This window comes from Gobius niger, assembly GCF_951799975.1.
Source record: "Gobius niger genome assembly, chromosome: 13".
Classification (NCBI taxonomy): Eukaryota; Metazoa; Chordata; class Actinopteri; order Gobiiformes; family Gobiidae; genus Gobius; species Gobius niger.
In genome coordinates this window covers 21,205,542-21,219,268 of record NC_136864.1, presented here as the reverse complement: position 1 = coordinate 21,219,268, position 13,727 = coordinate 21,205,542, and the positions used below count along the sequence as shown (strand labels likewise).

Here is a 13,727-nt window from a genome sequence, read left to right as displayed (position 1 = left end):
TTTATTTTGGATGATTAATAGGCCTTTTGTTTTGGGGAAGTTGCATGTCTTTGATGCACATCTTGCGACTTTATTCCATGTGTTTGAGTAGGAAATGAAAGCCATCACTTTTGGGGAAGTGGTAAATTATCACTTGAAGGATTATTTTCTTTATTGATAACAAAAAAATAATAATCTTGATCTTGTTTGTCTGAGCATATTTGTCTTGGTTCTGGGAAACTATGGGATAATTATTCAAGGTTCATAGGCTGAAATAAACAGCAAAACAAGATATGTTCCAGACATATATTATACAGTATTAAGGATGTAGTTGATCGAATGTGCCCCCATGCTCCGCCTGTGAATTTTACACTTCACAACTATGTGCAATGAAAACTCCTGTGACCCTCAGGTCGGCTTGTATTTAACCCCTAAACTCTGAGGTTTGGGTGTGCCTTCGTTGATGTCCTCACAAAGTACACACTGTCCAGACAGTCCCATCCTGGGCAGTGCGCACCTCGGCCCACCCCTTTCGTGTGCTTCGGATTTACCTTTCCTCCTGTGCACTCTCGTGTCGTCCTCTTTGAGCCCTGTTTCAGTTTGAGGAGATTTGATGCTACTTTGCACATCCTACTTCTGCGCCAACATGGTTCCCAGAAACACCATCTGCAGTGTGGCCCTTCTCATGTTGCTGGGCTTCCTGGTCACCCTTGTAAACACAGGTAAGACAACTTCTTATAACATTTCCTTATTTTTTATAAAACAATTCCAACATAATCATGTTTAATATTGCAGTTTCTAGTAATAGTCCATATATGTAGACACGCACGCACAGATGTAAAAGATGCAGTTGTTGAAGCCTTGAGCTGTGAATGCTGTGCTTTGACAAACAGGATGACTCAGTGCTTTCATGAATCCTAAAATCATCTGAAATGCAACACTTAACCACCTATGACGCATGTTACACCCAGATCTCACAGAGGCCGATCTGAGAGTGCTAAATGTTGAAAGATATGTACTTTTTCTTTTAAAGGCGGAAATGTGACATAGACATAGTATAATATGAAACGCTCAAAACAAAACACATCTTCTCAAATCGGAGTCACTGATCAAAACTTGGACATTACAAGTTGACTATTTCCTTGCCAAGTGTGCGAACGCCGAAGCCAGCGTGGACAACATGACCCTGAGACCTGCTTGTTTCTACCGCTGTTGTGTCATACGTTCTTCACTGATGTACTTCACACTGCGTGTAGCAGCCCTGGAGATACTTTAAAAAAAAAATGCAAATCTGCTGCCGTGTAAATTCACTTGAGCGCTTAGGGTTCAAGGCCCGGCTCTGACAATTTGCAGAATGTCTCTCCAAAGTAAAGCTCACGATCTTCATATTGATACCTCAGAGGATCACAGTTTCCCCTACTGTGAAGTTGGAGTGGCTGTGCACGGTCCTGACCACACCACCAACCTGATGATTCAAGCATCGTGACACTCCGCAGTCAGCCCAGCAGGGGACATACAACAGGATGTGTCAGCAAATCTCACTGACTCATACAATCTAAAAAGTGTGATACAGGGCCGTGTAAAGGGGCAGAGGAGTGCCATTGTCCTGTCAGGGGAATACTGCAAGTTTTTCACGCACGCCTGCCTGCTCACATCGCCATCTCTCTAGTTGGTGTGAAACCCTTGCTGGAAGGCCAACAAATGGTCCCCTGTGTTTTAAGTGCACATAAGGCCTTCACTAAAGCTCTAAGTGCATTTTCGGATTGGCCAGCTGAAGATAGTGTTCAAGTGTATTTTCCAAGATGTTAAGAACATGAGTGCGACTCCACCCTTAAGGCATCGCATTATTTTCCGCTGGTTTTCACACACAGGGACTATTTAATAAACATGTTTGTTTGACATCGAGTAGCCTCTCCATACCTACTTTGGGCCTGGGCCGGTTGATGCTGGTTAGTGACCGCACAAGCTGTCTTTTGTGCCTCCAGCTCAAGGCCTCATTGATGGCGATGTTGGCTGGAGGCCCCACACTCCATACCTCAGGCCAGCTACAGCACAGGAAGCTGCGCAAGACAGAGTCAACACAGTCGCATCATAATACAGCAGAATAAGAAGACATGCATCCAGAAGTTTCAGGCAGGACAATTCAATTACATTTCAATAAGCTTTAATGAATGAACCACATGAAACCAAGACAAAGTTCAATGTCTCAATCAATCCAAAGGAGTTTAGATACTGATATGGCAAACTTAGGATCAGACTTATCAGACTTAACATGATTGTCCTTTGGGCTTTTCCTCCTCAAAACAGTTCTAGCAGTCGCCATAAGAGTTGTGGCCCTTCACCTGAAAGTATGACTTAAAACATGATGAACAAATCCTACGCATTATGCCTATTAGCCCCCATAGCCTTCAACATTTTCCAGTGAAGCAAAAAGAACAGAAAACGGCGGATGAGAGAGTTTATGGAGGGCGTCAGATGCTACAAAGTAAATATGTAGCGTTAAATAAGCGCAGGGTAAACATGTTGGTTTTCTTGGTGTGCATCCCGTTGAGGATGGGATAAGTGAATCAGAGCCGTGAATGGGTTGGCTTGTGTGCGCAGTTTATTTACTTCAGAAGATGGGAGTCAAATATTTCTCTCCTTGGAATTAGGACTTCACAGAAAAGATTTACAAGTGTTTAATTACAGGATAGTGACCAACTGAGAGTGACAGGCATGTGGTTTTAGGATCAGGTGAATTATGGCAGGCATATTGCTTTGATTTCAACAGGTTAGGATACTCTGAAGTTCATACAAGAAGGGAACTGTTTGGCATTACATTGGAAATGTCTTAAATTATTTGTATGGCAGTTTTAGAGGGGTGACATTTTTACTCTAAGTCTATTATTTATGTCTATTTTGGGGGCACAGACCAAATACACTGTCCTTTGATCTTTTTCAAATAAATCAGTGTTTGTTTTTGTTATCGTAAAAAGTCAAATCGCTATTTCTTATTATTATTTTTTATTACATGCACTTTACTGTGTAAATAAAAGTGAGAATGTCCTGTCATTGTATTTTCGAAGTTGATATGTAATGCGTGTACAGCTCACGGAAAGGGTCTAGCGTCAGTTGTTCAAAGACTTCACATCATTTAATCTGTCACGTGTTGTTGAATTCCAAGTCTTCCAAGCTGAACGGTCAATACATTTTACCAACAAAGAAGGCCTTATACAGAAGTCTCAGCCGTTGGCCCTGACAGTGACAGGTTGTGAAGTAACAGCAGCTACTGCAAATTCACACTGTCCTACAGTGCTGTAAGTTTTGTGTTGACATTAGGGGTGGCAGCTCCCTGGAGCATTAATCATACCTCCAATTTTGTCAAACTTTCAACAATTAAAAGCGTTACATAGCGTAGCAGATAAGAGTTCACACTTCACTCTGGTTGTGTATGGCTGTCACACACATGAGCGATAGGAGGATTGGTTGGGAAAAAGTAGAGGACATGTGTTTGAGTGCAAAGCTGCACACTGAATATGACTACCACTCCAACTCCAATGTCATGATTCGATTTTGTATCCTCATTACTCCCCTCCAGTTGTGGAAAGTAACAAAGTCAAAAGTACAAGTAAAAAGTTCAAATTATAGGTACTTTTACTTCACAAGTACATTTTGTGATTAATACTTTTTACTTTTACTTCACTACATTTTAGAGCCTGTATCTGTACTTTCTACTCCACTACAACGTTTTTAAGTTGAAAATAAAATACTTCTAACCCAAAGTGACCTCTTTACTCCTTTAGACATGGTTTAAAATCTGGTTTAGACCTGACCTACTTTAGTCCGGGTTTAAACCTGGTTTACTTCCTGTTTGTGGTTTACTCGTTTAGACCTGAAATTATTTAAAAAAAAACCTGCACATTAAACTCTTAAATACTTTTAGTTTTTACTTATGAAGTACATCTTACAATGCATACTTTCACACCTTTACATAAGTAAAAGTGCAGATACAAGACCAAAAATATACTTAAGTAAGTTGAGTATTTCTTCCACCACTGCTCTCCTCTTATGGACATCTAAACTAGAGTTGTGTTTTCACAGAGACGGTAGCAGACCCTGCATTAACGTCCAGAGATAGCCAGGACACATCAGGAGATGACATGCCAAGTGAAGTGACCACTAAAGACCCATTCCATGAAGCCACAGGGGAGTCAGTAACCTATGAATATGAGGACGCCACACACACCCAAGTCCTGGACGAGGAAGAAGGTGAGTCCCCAAGTGCTCTGTCTGCTCTGTCGTCAAATGAATGGAGGGTGAGATATCAGGCCTGGAAGCATGATATCTCATTTGCTGAGATGATGTTCACCCTATATCTTCTCCTTCTTCTTCTTGAACACAAATGTCTATGATGCACTGTACGTATAAATCCTTCCGCTGAAGAAGTATTAATATTGATACAAGAAGCAGAAGTATTGATATTTTTCTTTTGACCTCTTGTAGGAAAGTATGGACTGTTGTAGTCCTCTGTGCCCTAAAGCTATTTACTGTATTTGAACATAATTTCTAATAAAGATTATGGGCTTTATTCTGAATCTAAGTAACTTGATACATTTAACTTTGTGTCCTCGCAGACGCCCTGGGGCCCGGGGCCATCACTGCCATCGTGATAGCAGTCTTCCTTGGAGCGTCTGTCCTACTCGCGCTCATCGTTATAACACTGCGAAAGTTCACAGCCTCCTAAAGCAGTCCTGTCTGGTTCATGTGTGTGAGAGTGGCATGAGTGTGTATGTGTTTAAAGGAATCTGTGAGTTTGTGGCTTGTTTGGGGGGTGTTTTCTCAACTTCTCAGCGCCCATACAGCCTTCATCCTCACCAAAGAAGACTTGTGAGTGTCTGTTGCTTCGCTAGATGCTAAATGCGGCAGGTCCCTTTAATAGAGAACAGCCCAAGTTTGGATTTCCTGTTCATCGCAGCATTTCCAAATGTTACAGACAGTACAATGTGAAACTGGCTGGTTCTTCCAGTGCAAAGTGCTGCCGCAAAGTCTCCAGTGGCTTCAGTTCCTTCTTTTTATGTTTGTATTATTTGTGTTTTGTTTTGAACATGCTCACGTAGAGTCAAAATAAACAATGCTGTACTTGTATTTTGTGAATGTAAGCTGTGGAAAAGGGTGTTTGCCAAAGTGTGTAGTAGAGGGACTTGCCGAATGCAGCCATGTAAATGTCAATGCCAATCATGATTACATTTAATGTATTCTCTGATGCCAAATAAGAGATTTAATAAAGTAAGCCTTATTCCCTTTTCCTTAAAAAAAATATACATTTGTTTTTTTTATTTTATTTTAAGAATAGAAAAGGTGTTAAAGCTGCCTTAAGTATTTTTGTCAAATAATCACACGGTATTTTATATTTAGAATAGAAGGCCAAGCGAAGAGAGAAGCTGAGCACAAAGGAAATGATTTGCTGATAATATCATTGTTGGCCCATTTCTTGCAATGTAGTCATCACCACGTAACCTAAAATGAAAGTACATAACCACTGTTGGTGTCTCACTTTAATCTGTGAACCACTTTAAACTTGAAATTTACAACACACAAAAAACAAATCAAATCATATTTAAAAGTAGATCACATGACGGTCATATGTCAAAGTGACAAATCTTGAAACATTGGCAAGTTTGGGAAATACTTACCACAATGAAAACTCCCTGAGATACTTGTGGTTTTTAATCTTAGTTATTTTATTTTTTATTTTTTATATTTCTAGGTCCAATCAGTCGGTGTGAATGACAAAAATAAAGAAGCCCTAGTTAGTACACCTCTGTGGTGGGCACATGCGATAACATCAGCTTTGTTTTCAAAAGGTCCTAATGTACATGTGTACAACAATGGCATGATGGCTGGCATAAGTCAGGAAGTGGTGATGAAACGAGTCAGAAAAGCAGAAGTGTCTGGCGCTGTGCAGACCGCCACACATAAACAGCAAATAACTTGTGCGAGCAGCATCAGAGGTAAGCGCTCACACACACTTTCCACTTTTGTACCACTCATGAGGACAAGGTAAGATTAAAAAAGCTAGGGTGCAAAGAAAATGGCAAAAACTTTGAATATACTTAATATGTAGATTTGGATAAACAGGTTTGAGATCGCTTCAATAAATACAAAAAGACAGACAGCACCAATGGAATACATGGCACTTACGTACTGATACTGAACTACTTTAACAATAGTGTTACAGATGCTATTTATATTTGAGCATTGAATACATATTAATATTTGAATTATTCTGCCACTTCACTGGTGTCAAGTTTTGATTTCACACATTTGAGATGCGGGAGGCGCTGTGGCACTGACTAAAAAGTTTCCAAAGCCCACACATCTGAGTGGTTTCGGTCATGTAGTAGACTGTGGGAACTATAGCTCAGAACGGACATGATCTGATTTGTTTGATTTTGACCTTAAAAATCAAAATGTCTCTGCAGCTCCATCACCATGACAGGCAACTGCTCATTTGAACATGTGGATAAGTTGATGAAGCACTTGGAGCTGGTCATCTATGTGCCCATATTCCTCCTTGGTTTGGTCTGTAACTTTGGAGCACTGTATGTGTTCTGCTGCAGTCTTTCTAAGTGGACTGAGACCACCATCTACATGACCAGCCTGGCCCTGATAGACCTTGTGCTCCTCTTTCCTCTTCCTTTCAAGATGCACGCCGCCAACCACCTCTGGCCGGCCCACCTGCAGCCACTCTGCTCTGTCCTGGAAAGCCTGTATTTTTTTGGAATATATGGCAGCATCTACACTATCATGAGCATAGCCGTTGATCGCTGGTTGGCAATATGTCATCCCTTTAAGGCCAAGCAGCGGCGTTCACGTAAAAAAGCCCTTGGAATCTGCGTAAGCGTGTGGGCACTGGTGCTGATAGTAGTCTCCACAACCATCTCTAGTTTTAGGACAGGCGGAGTAGCTGAATTTCATTGCTTTCATAGTTTTTCGACACAGGGCTGGAGGCCTGTAGTGATCATCTGCGTCCAGGTGTTCGGGTTCCTGTTGCCCGCGATGGTGTTAGTCTTCTGCTCGGTGAAGCTCATCAGGACGCTGCAGCAGTCGGGACGGCAGAGCCCGCAGAGCCAAGCCTATGTCAAGTACATCTACAGCAGCATGTGCGCCTTCCTGCTGCCGCTGACTCCCTGCCACCTGGCCATCCTGCTGCAGTTTATGGTAAGCTCAAGAATGGGGTTTTAAAGTGACTAAATCTAAAACACTCCAAGTTAACAACAAAAATAACAAAATAAATTACATTGAGACAATTACGGCAGTAAAAGTCTACACGAAAAAAAGCATCTAAAAATCCATGCATTTTATTGAAATAATGGCAAATGGTCTCAATCTATGTAGCGCTTTTCCACCAGCATTAGTCACTCAAAGCGCTTTAAAATAGTACATTTGTCCTTGATTTGAATAACTAATTGCAAGAAATCTGTCCATGTTTTTTTACACATACATAAAGAAAAAAACATCAACAACAATCCAATTTCAAGTAAATTAAGATATTTCACGAATTGTGAGTGCGATAAGATTGTTTTTCTTAGTATGCATATAAAAAAAAAACCTGCCTCAAGGAAAAATTCATTTAAATTAATTACTCAAATCAAGATTTTGTTTTGTTATTTTCAGATTATGTAGGCAGTGTATTGGAACTTTCTTATTGCATTTTGTTCCTTTGTATTTCATTATAGGTGGAAATTGATTTTGAAAGCAAATTTAAAGAGAAAATAATAATTTTAATATATACAAATGCATCTTTTTAATTGTTATCTTATTCTGGAATCTATGTGGATTCACTTTTATTGATTTGCAAAATCTGTTGTTAATTCAATGATTTACAGGACATTAACAGTCATTCATTAGGCACTGTTGCGCATCATTTTGAAATAATGTACCTGCAACTGTTCTCATGAGACAATCTTCGGCATTAATTTGTGTGACCTAGAAAACCAGGCCTCAGAAATCAGTGCAAATGCATGGGTCAACATAAAAAGAAATACTCTGGACACACACAATTATTATAATGTTCTGCAGTAGTTTACCTCTTGTATTATGTTTTGGCCTTAAATCACATTGTTTTATTTAATCACAAAAAAACTAACATTATATATTACTCAGGTCCACCAAGAAGTGATCCAGGACTGCGGCGCTCAGGCTCACATCAGCCTCTTTATTCAGCTCTCCCTATGTCTGTCTAATGTCACCTGCTGCCTGGACGCTCTGTGCTATTACTTCATCACTCTGGAGGTGAAGATTGCCAAGAACACATTCAGGTTATCGACGGTCGGCCTAAGGAGACCCACATGCAGCACATCAGAGGTCTGACTCTGGCCACAGAGGAACCAGAGAGGAAAAATGACTGACTTCCTGAGCGCACTTAAGCAATGAGAGCGCTGGGTTTTGTGGCTGAATATCAGACGTCAGCAACAGTTATAAATGCAAAAGGGGGGAAAAAATATTTGCTTTGGAAAAAACAATGTATGCATAGTGGTTTGCAGTTCTGTTTTGTGTAAATTAGCTGCTATCTGCCAAATAATACATTCTCAGCAATTTGCAAATACAAGATGCAACAGCTATTTAGTAATGACAAAAGGCATTTAGTAAACACAAACTGGGGTCCACTCAAAGACACTGGACTCCACTCTACCCCCCCATCCTCGACCACCACAATTCCAGTTTCTCTGTGAATTAACAATAACATTTTCTTAATACTCAATATTTTAAATAAAATTGCACATTTTACACATTGGTGTTTTATATTGTGTGTGTTATAAAATTGTAATTGAGCTTTTATTGTGTCTGATTTGATGTTTTACTATTAGTATTTTGCACACTGTATGTGGAGTCTAATTTATTTTATACCGGCATCTTAGCTAAAGCTTGCTCTGCAGGTTTGAATATAAAATTAATTGCCATTTGTACATTAACTGTTGAACATTAAGCTCAATAAAGTCACTGCTTATTACCTCAATGTGAGGAAGTAATGGAGGTGCTATTTCTCTTTTTTCTAAACAAAAAGCTTCACACGCTGTAGTTATTGTATTTGTGTCCTTTAGAAATCAACTTCAAACGCAAACACATAAAGTTTGTTATTTATTTTAAAGCAGCAAGATATTACAAGAAATTCATGTACAGCAAAATTAAGTATGAACACTTCGGAGTAGTCTCTGTCAACAGAGACATTTTTCAATAAAAACACAACCCAATTATTTCAATTGGTAATAAAGTTGAAATAGGAATGCAGGACAAGGTGGAGAGGGAAGAACATGACAGAATGACCTTTGATATCATCTACAGTGAGTGAAATTATCTATACCATTTCTAAATTCATCACTATGCGTTACGTATTGTGTAGCGCACCACAAACTTTGGTTCTCCTGTTCCGCTAAAGTACTGCTTCTCAATACAGTCTGAAGCCATTAATATCAAAGGAATATGAAAAGGCCAATGCCAAAGGAAAAAAAAAACATAACAACAAAATAAAAACATTTAAATAAAAATCAATGTTTGGGATATTTTACGAAGTAAATTAATATACAATTTATATTGCTTAAAATATTATATACAACATTGAACAAAGACTCATTTAAGAAGTGCCTAAACTACATGAGGTATGTTTTGCCATTTTTGCTTCTGAAAACAACAAAACAGAAACTAGTTAAGACATAAGAGTGCATGAGCCCTCACCAAGACAAAACTGCTGCATAAAAACAAAGAACGAAACTAAATTACAATCCAAAGTCCATACTCGTTTTACACACTGGACTAGCTACATATACAGTATTTTCAGACACATTTATAATGTCAACTCCAAACAATTACCCAAAATAAAAGACATTACAAACAAATTAAGCATTTTCCCCAAACATACAAATGAGACAACATTTAATTCACTGGACAAAAACACATTTTAAAGTGCAGTTGAAAGCCTTAAGATTTCAAGAGGTATTGTTTCTGATTGGCTTCAGAGTTGAATGGTCGTGATTTCTGCGTGGCGTTTACATCCTTTCGCAGATTTGAGTCTCGACCACAAAAGTGTTTTCGAAGTGACGAATGCTGTGGCACTTCTTCGTCTCGCGCCTTTCAATTCCTGCAAGACATAAAAGAGAAGAGTATGTTTAACAAACTTGTACCACAATGAAACTAAGTCTTGGTTATGTTACATATTGCAGCTGCAGTGTATGAATAATCACTGGTTATCCCTGAGAAATAACGCCCATATATGTACTGGAGGGGAATCTTGTTGCATCACTTCAGCGGCTTCTTTGCCAATCAAAGCCGGCAACGACAGAGAATTCACTCGTGCATCACAGCCTCCTCCACAATGTGTGGATGTGTCCACTTCGCTGTAGTGAGTCACAGATCAGGAAGCTCCCTGCCCTCCCACACACGCACTGGCAAGCTACGTGAGGAGGATTCTATCATGTACAAAAATCTGCAGAGTTTGTCAAGGCCCTATTTATGGTTGTATTTATTGTACTAGGCTGTTACAATGACTTTACTCCTACACACCGACTCCAACTGCTTTGTAAAAAAAAAGAAGCGCTCCTCTTTGCTAGATGAAAATTGAGGTGGCCGAATTTACATCACATGGTGCAATACTTGCCAGTTTGGGTACTTAAGACAAAGAAAGAGCTGGCGGAAGTAGATGTCAAAAGAGGGAGTGTGTACTCACGTCTGTGACTGCGGCGTCGAAGGCGGTAGGTCTCTTTGCCAAAGCAAAGTCTGTGGATGAATGGCCCAAGCTGTCTCATGCTCCTCACTCTCCCTGTCACCACCATCTCCTCATGAACAATGTAGGTATGAGGAAGGTATGTCCCTCTCTGTAACATATAGAACAGATCATTAATTATGGGTGGACTGGCTGCCAACAGAAGCTGAGAGCACCTTATCATGCAGCAATTAATCTCTTTCAATGACAATCACAGTGCATTACCTTGACGTTGATTAGCAGCTCCCACAGACTGCGAGGAGGCATCACCAATGTGGTGTTTAGTTCTGTGATGTAACATTTGTCCAGAGCAATGTCATAATATGCAGTGAAGCCCTGAAAAAAACAAGAAGCCAAACTGGTCACAAAAGGAATCTTCACAATGTACCATAGTAACTTTCACTTATGCAATGACTTACTCTGTGAAAGTCATGAATAATATCAGCGGGATCGCTGCCTCCAAAGTGTGGCACAGGTACGCTAATCTGCTCATAGTTGTCCTCAAGGTAGATACCGACATTCTCTTCAAGCTCCTGTCGTCCCCTGAGAGGTGCAAAAATGGAGTCCTCATAGACCACCCGACAGTGGAACAAACTGTCTTCAGGCATCTGGAATTGGGACACAACAGGGCATTAAGCAACAACTTCACCAAAACTATATGTTACTATAATTGTGTTCTAAATTTATACAATTTTGGCTCACCTGGGATACAAAGTACTGACGATAAACATACACAGAAGCAAGTATCAATCCCGACAGGAAGACTACCAGACCAAAGGCAAGGCAGACCAGTCCAGTTGGAATGGGCCTTTTGGATCTTACAGGGAGAGTCAGCTGCTCCTGTAACAAAAAACATTTTGGTTACAAAACAATTGAAAAAATTAAGTAAAATAATTCATATTACCAACATTGTCAGCATATAGTATTAACTTTGATTAGAAAACTTTGACACAATGCCGTAAGCCTTGCAGTATTAACTCTTGCAAATGTAAATCCATGTTGTAAAACTCTTTTATGTGAAGTCAGAAGACAAACGTAAATGGGCAGGGACGCAACCTGGCGCATCACACCCACAGTCTCTCAGTCAATCTGCTGCCATCCCTACTACTGTTGCCATGGAGAGCGGAAGCTGGAAGAACAGATTGTGCCAGGCTCTGACGAAGATGTTGGCACGTGGCCGTCGAGTGCTATTCTTAGAAGTCAACTTCCACACTCCTTATTTGTAGACAATTCCCAAGAGCTGTCAGTGGGCGTCATGTGCAAGAGTGCTTGCGTGGAGTAGGGGTCCCTCCATAAAATCAACAATATTTATAGATCAGCACACACTGGCTGTGACGCTTGTGCTACTGTCTCCACCAATCAGAATCCAAGACATCTTTGAGGTCACTACCTGTGCTTCTATATAGTGGACGTACAATTCTCAAGTGTTGCATGTTGTCCAAATGTGTTTATAGACAATGTGGCAAAACAGACAGGCACCTACTTTTTACGTATTAGATTTAATTTTAACCTAAATACAGAAAAAAATCATAATGCAGAGACACTACACTGGTTTTATTTTCTGGAGGACATACATTTTCAGTAAAGCTCTTTAAGGTGAATTCCATTTGCCAGAATCTTAGCTTCCTCAACACAGACAATGTATTGAAGTAATCAAACATTAATAAAGCATTCATTCCCTCACTTAATAGTTATATTTGGAGATAATAAAAATGGCCAATTTTTTTTTTTAAATAAATGTACTACGTACTGATAATGATTAAGAGTGTTCCTGTCCTACAAAAAGTGCAGCAGCACGAGCTGTTGAGAGACTGCAGTTGCTCTTTTTTCAGCATTTAACAAACACATATTGGGCCCATTACTCTATGCAGAGCACAAAACATGAAGATCTGCGGTTGATACATTTTAATGTAACGTAATTGACGTCACGTCTGGGTCGCAGAGCAGACAAAACAAGGTTACGTAATGTCAACAGAGCCAGGTCAAACCTGAGGTAATAACAGGTAATTGCACATATTATTGTTTAGATGTGTTATCAATGTATCGTGCAGATACATTACTAAAACAACCCTAAATGTTTATAGGGCCTATTTAATAAGCCCATGTATTTCCGCATTTGGAAGTTACATTTGCAATGTAGAAAACTGTCAAAAAGGCATTAAATTGACAAAGCTATGCAAATAATGCGTCATGAAATTTGCAAAAATGCTTGACCACAGCACAAAACAAACAAACAAAGAAAAAGACAAAGTGTACAAACTCACGTGAGCCTGAGGAATAACGAACTTGTCTTCATCGTTGTCTTTTTCTGGCTTCTGCGCCGACACAGGCTGAAAACTGATCTTCACCATGATGCTCGGCTGATGGTGGTAAGTGCTTAGTCTCGTTTCTGTTTTAGTGCACTGTGTCCATGCACAGAGCTGGAATGTTTTATATCGATGGCTGCGTATCGCCCCCGGGACTCAGTGACCTCAGAAGAGCGTCTACTGTGACGAACAAGCGTTGTGTGGGTCTCGAGGAAAACTCCTCGCGCCGCTGTCAACGTAAGAGTCCACTACCCAAAAATGGCATTTAAAAGTGAACAGTATAAAACTGCAGAGCCTTTTCCGGTTTAATATACACCAATATCATGTCCAGTATCCATGCAAACATATTTTATGTGAAGTACTTCCTTTATTACAGGCTTATAAACATACAACCACTTTATTCTGAAGGCTGGTTCCCGATATGGTAAGGCTTTCCGAATTTTATTTAAAGCGACACCTCTTTTTCTCATCACTGATCATCCGGAAATGTGGGACTGTTAGAAAACTCTTGGTAACTGAGCAGAAGAGCAGAAGTGACGAGATAACGAGATAAAAAAAAAGCCTATGATTAACAACTAGCAGCAGTAGTAAAACTGCCAGTATCAGCATATTCACCACATTTTGTGGATTTATTCTATCTATGAATTAATAACATGCCTTTTTCAAAATGTCATATTCATATTTCACAACAAGCTATAGTGTAA

The 13,727-nt window shown here is 39.8% G+C and overlaps 3 protein-coding genes across 3 annotated transcripts; 2 read left to right on the top strand and 1 right to left on the bottom strand.

Annotated features, from left to right (window-relative positions):
• Nucleotides 1-265: 265 nt before the first annotated feature.
• snorc (secondary ossification center associated regulator of chondrocyte maturation) lies at nt 266-5,243 on the top strand. The gene is made up of 3 exons (XM_079568688.1): nt 266-701; nt 4,060-4,227; nt 4,593-5,243. The coding sequence occupies exons 1-3, from the start codon at nt 593-595 to the stop codon at nt 4,700-4,702; spliced, it is 387 nt and encodes a 128-aa protein (XP_079424814.1). The 5' UTR covers nt 266-592; the 3' UTR covers nt 4,703-5,243.
• Nucleotides 5,244-6,444: 1,201 nt separating this feature from the next.
• LOC306972167 (G-protein coupled receptor 55) lies at nt 6,445-8,979 on the top strand. Its single transcript, XM_079568679.1, has 2 exons — nt 6,445-7,179; nt 8,125-8,979. Exons 1-2 carry the CDS (start codon nt 6,451-6,453, stop codon nt 8,329-8,331), a joined length of 936 nt encoding a protein of 311 aa, XP_079424805.1. The 5' UTR covers nt 6,445-6,450; the 3' UTR covers nt 8,332-8,979.
• Nucleotides 8,980-9,099: 120 nt separating this feature from the next.
• itm2cb (integral membrane protein 2Cb) lies at nt 9,100-13,201 on the bottom strand. The gene is made up of 6 exons (XM_079568680.1): nt 12,982-13,201; nt 11,420-11,557; nt 11,137-11,325; nt 10,943-11,053; nt 10,682-10,829; nt 9,100-10,096 (listed from the first exon to the last, which is right to left on the bottom strand). The coding sequence occupies exons 1-6, from the start codon at nt 13,066-13,068 to the stop codon at nt 10,005-10,007; spliced, it is 765 nt and encodes a 254-aa protein (XP_079424806.1). The 5' UTR covers nt 13,069-13,201; the 3' UTR covers nt 9,100-10,004.
• Between the last annotated feature and the right edge of the window lie 526 nt (nt 13,202-13,727).

Excerpts from the sequence above, each read along its gene's own strand:
- snorc (XM_079568688.1), top strand. The coding sequence starts at position 593 with ATGCTACTTTGCACATCCTACTTCTGCGCCAACATGGTTCCCAGAAAC. Across the intron at positions 702-4,059 it reads GGTCACCCTTGTAAACACAG|AGACGGTAGCAGACCCTGCA; the intron begins GTAAGACAACTT and ends GTGTTTTCACAG. Across the intron at positions 4,228-4,592 it reads AGTCCTGGACGAGGAAGAAG|ACGCCCTGGGGCCCGGGGCC; the intron begins GTGAGTCCCCAA and ends GTGTCCTCGCAG.
- LOC306972167 (XM_079568679.1), top strand. The coding sequence starts at position 6,451 with ATGACAGGCAACTGCTCATTTGAACATGTGGATAAGTTGATGAAGCAC. Across the intron at positions 7,180-8,124 it reads CCATCCTGCTGCAGTTTATG|GTCCACCAAGAAGTGATCCA; the intron begins GTAAGCTCAAGA and ends TATATTACTCAG.
- itm2cb (XM_079568680.1), bottom strand. The coding sequence starts at position 13,068 with ATGGTGAAGATCAGTTTTCAGCCTGTGTCGGCGCAGAAGCCAGAAAAA. Across the intron at positions 11,326-11,419 it reads GTCAGTACTTTGTATCCCAG|ATGCCTGAAGACAGTTTGTT; the intron begins GTGAGCCAAAAT and ends TCCCAATTCCAG. Across the intron at positions 10,097-10,681 it reads TCGACGCCGCAGTCACAGAC|GAATTGAAAGGCGCGAGACG; the intron begins GTGAGTACACAC and ends TATGTCTTGCAG.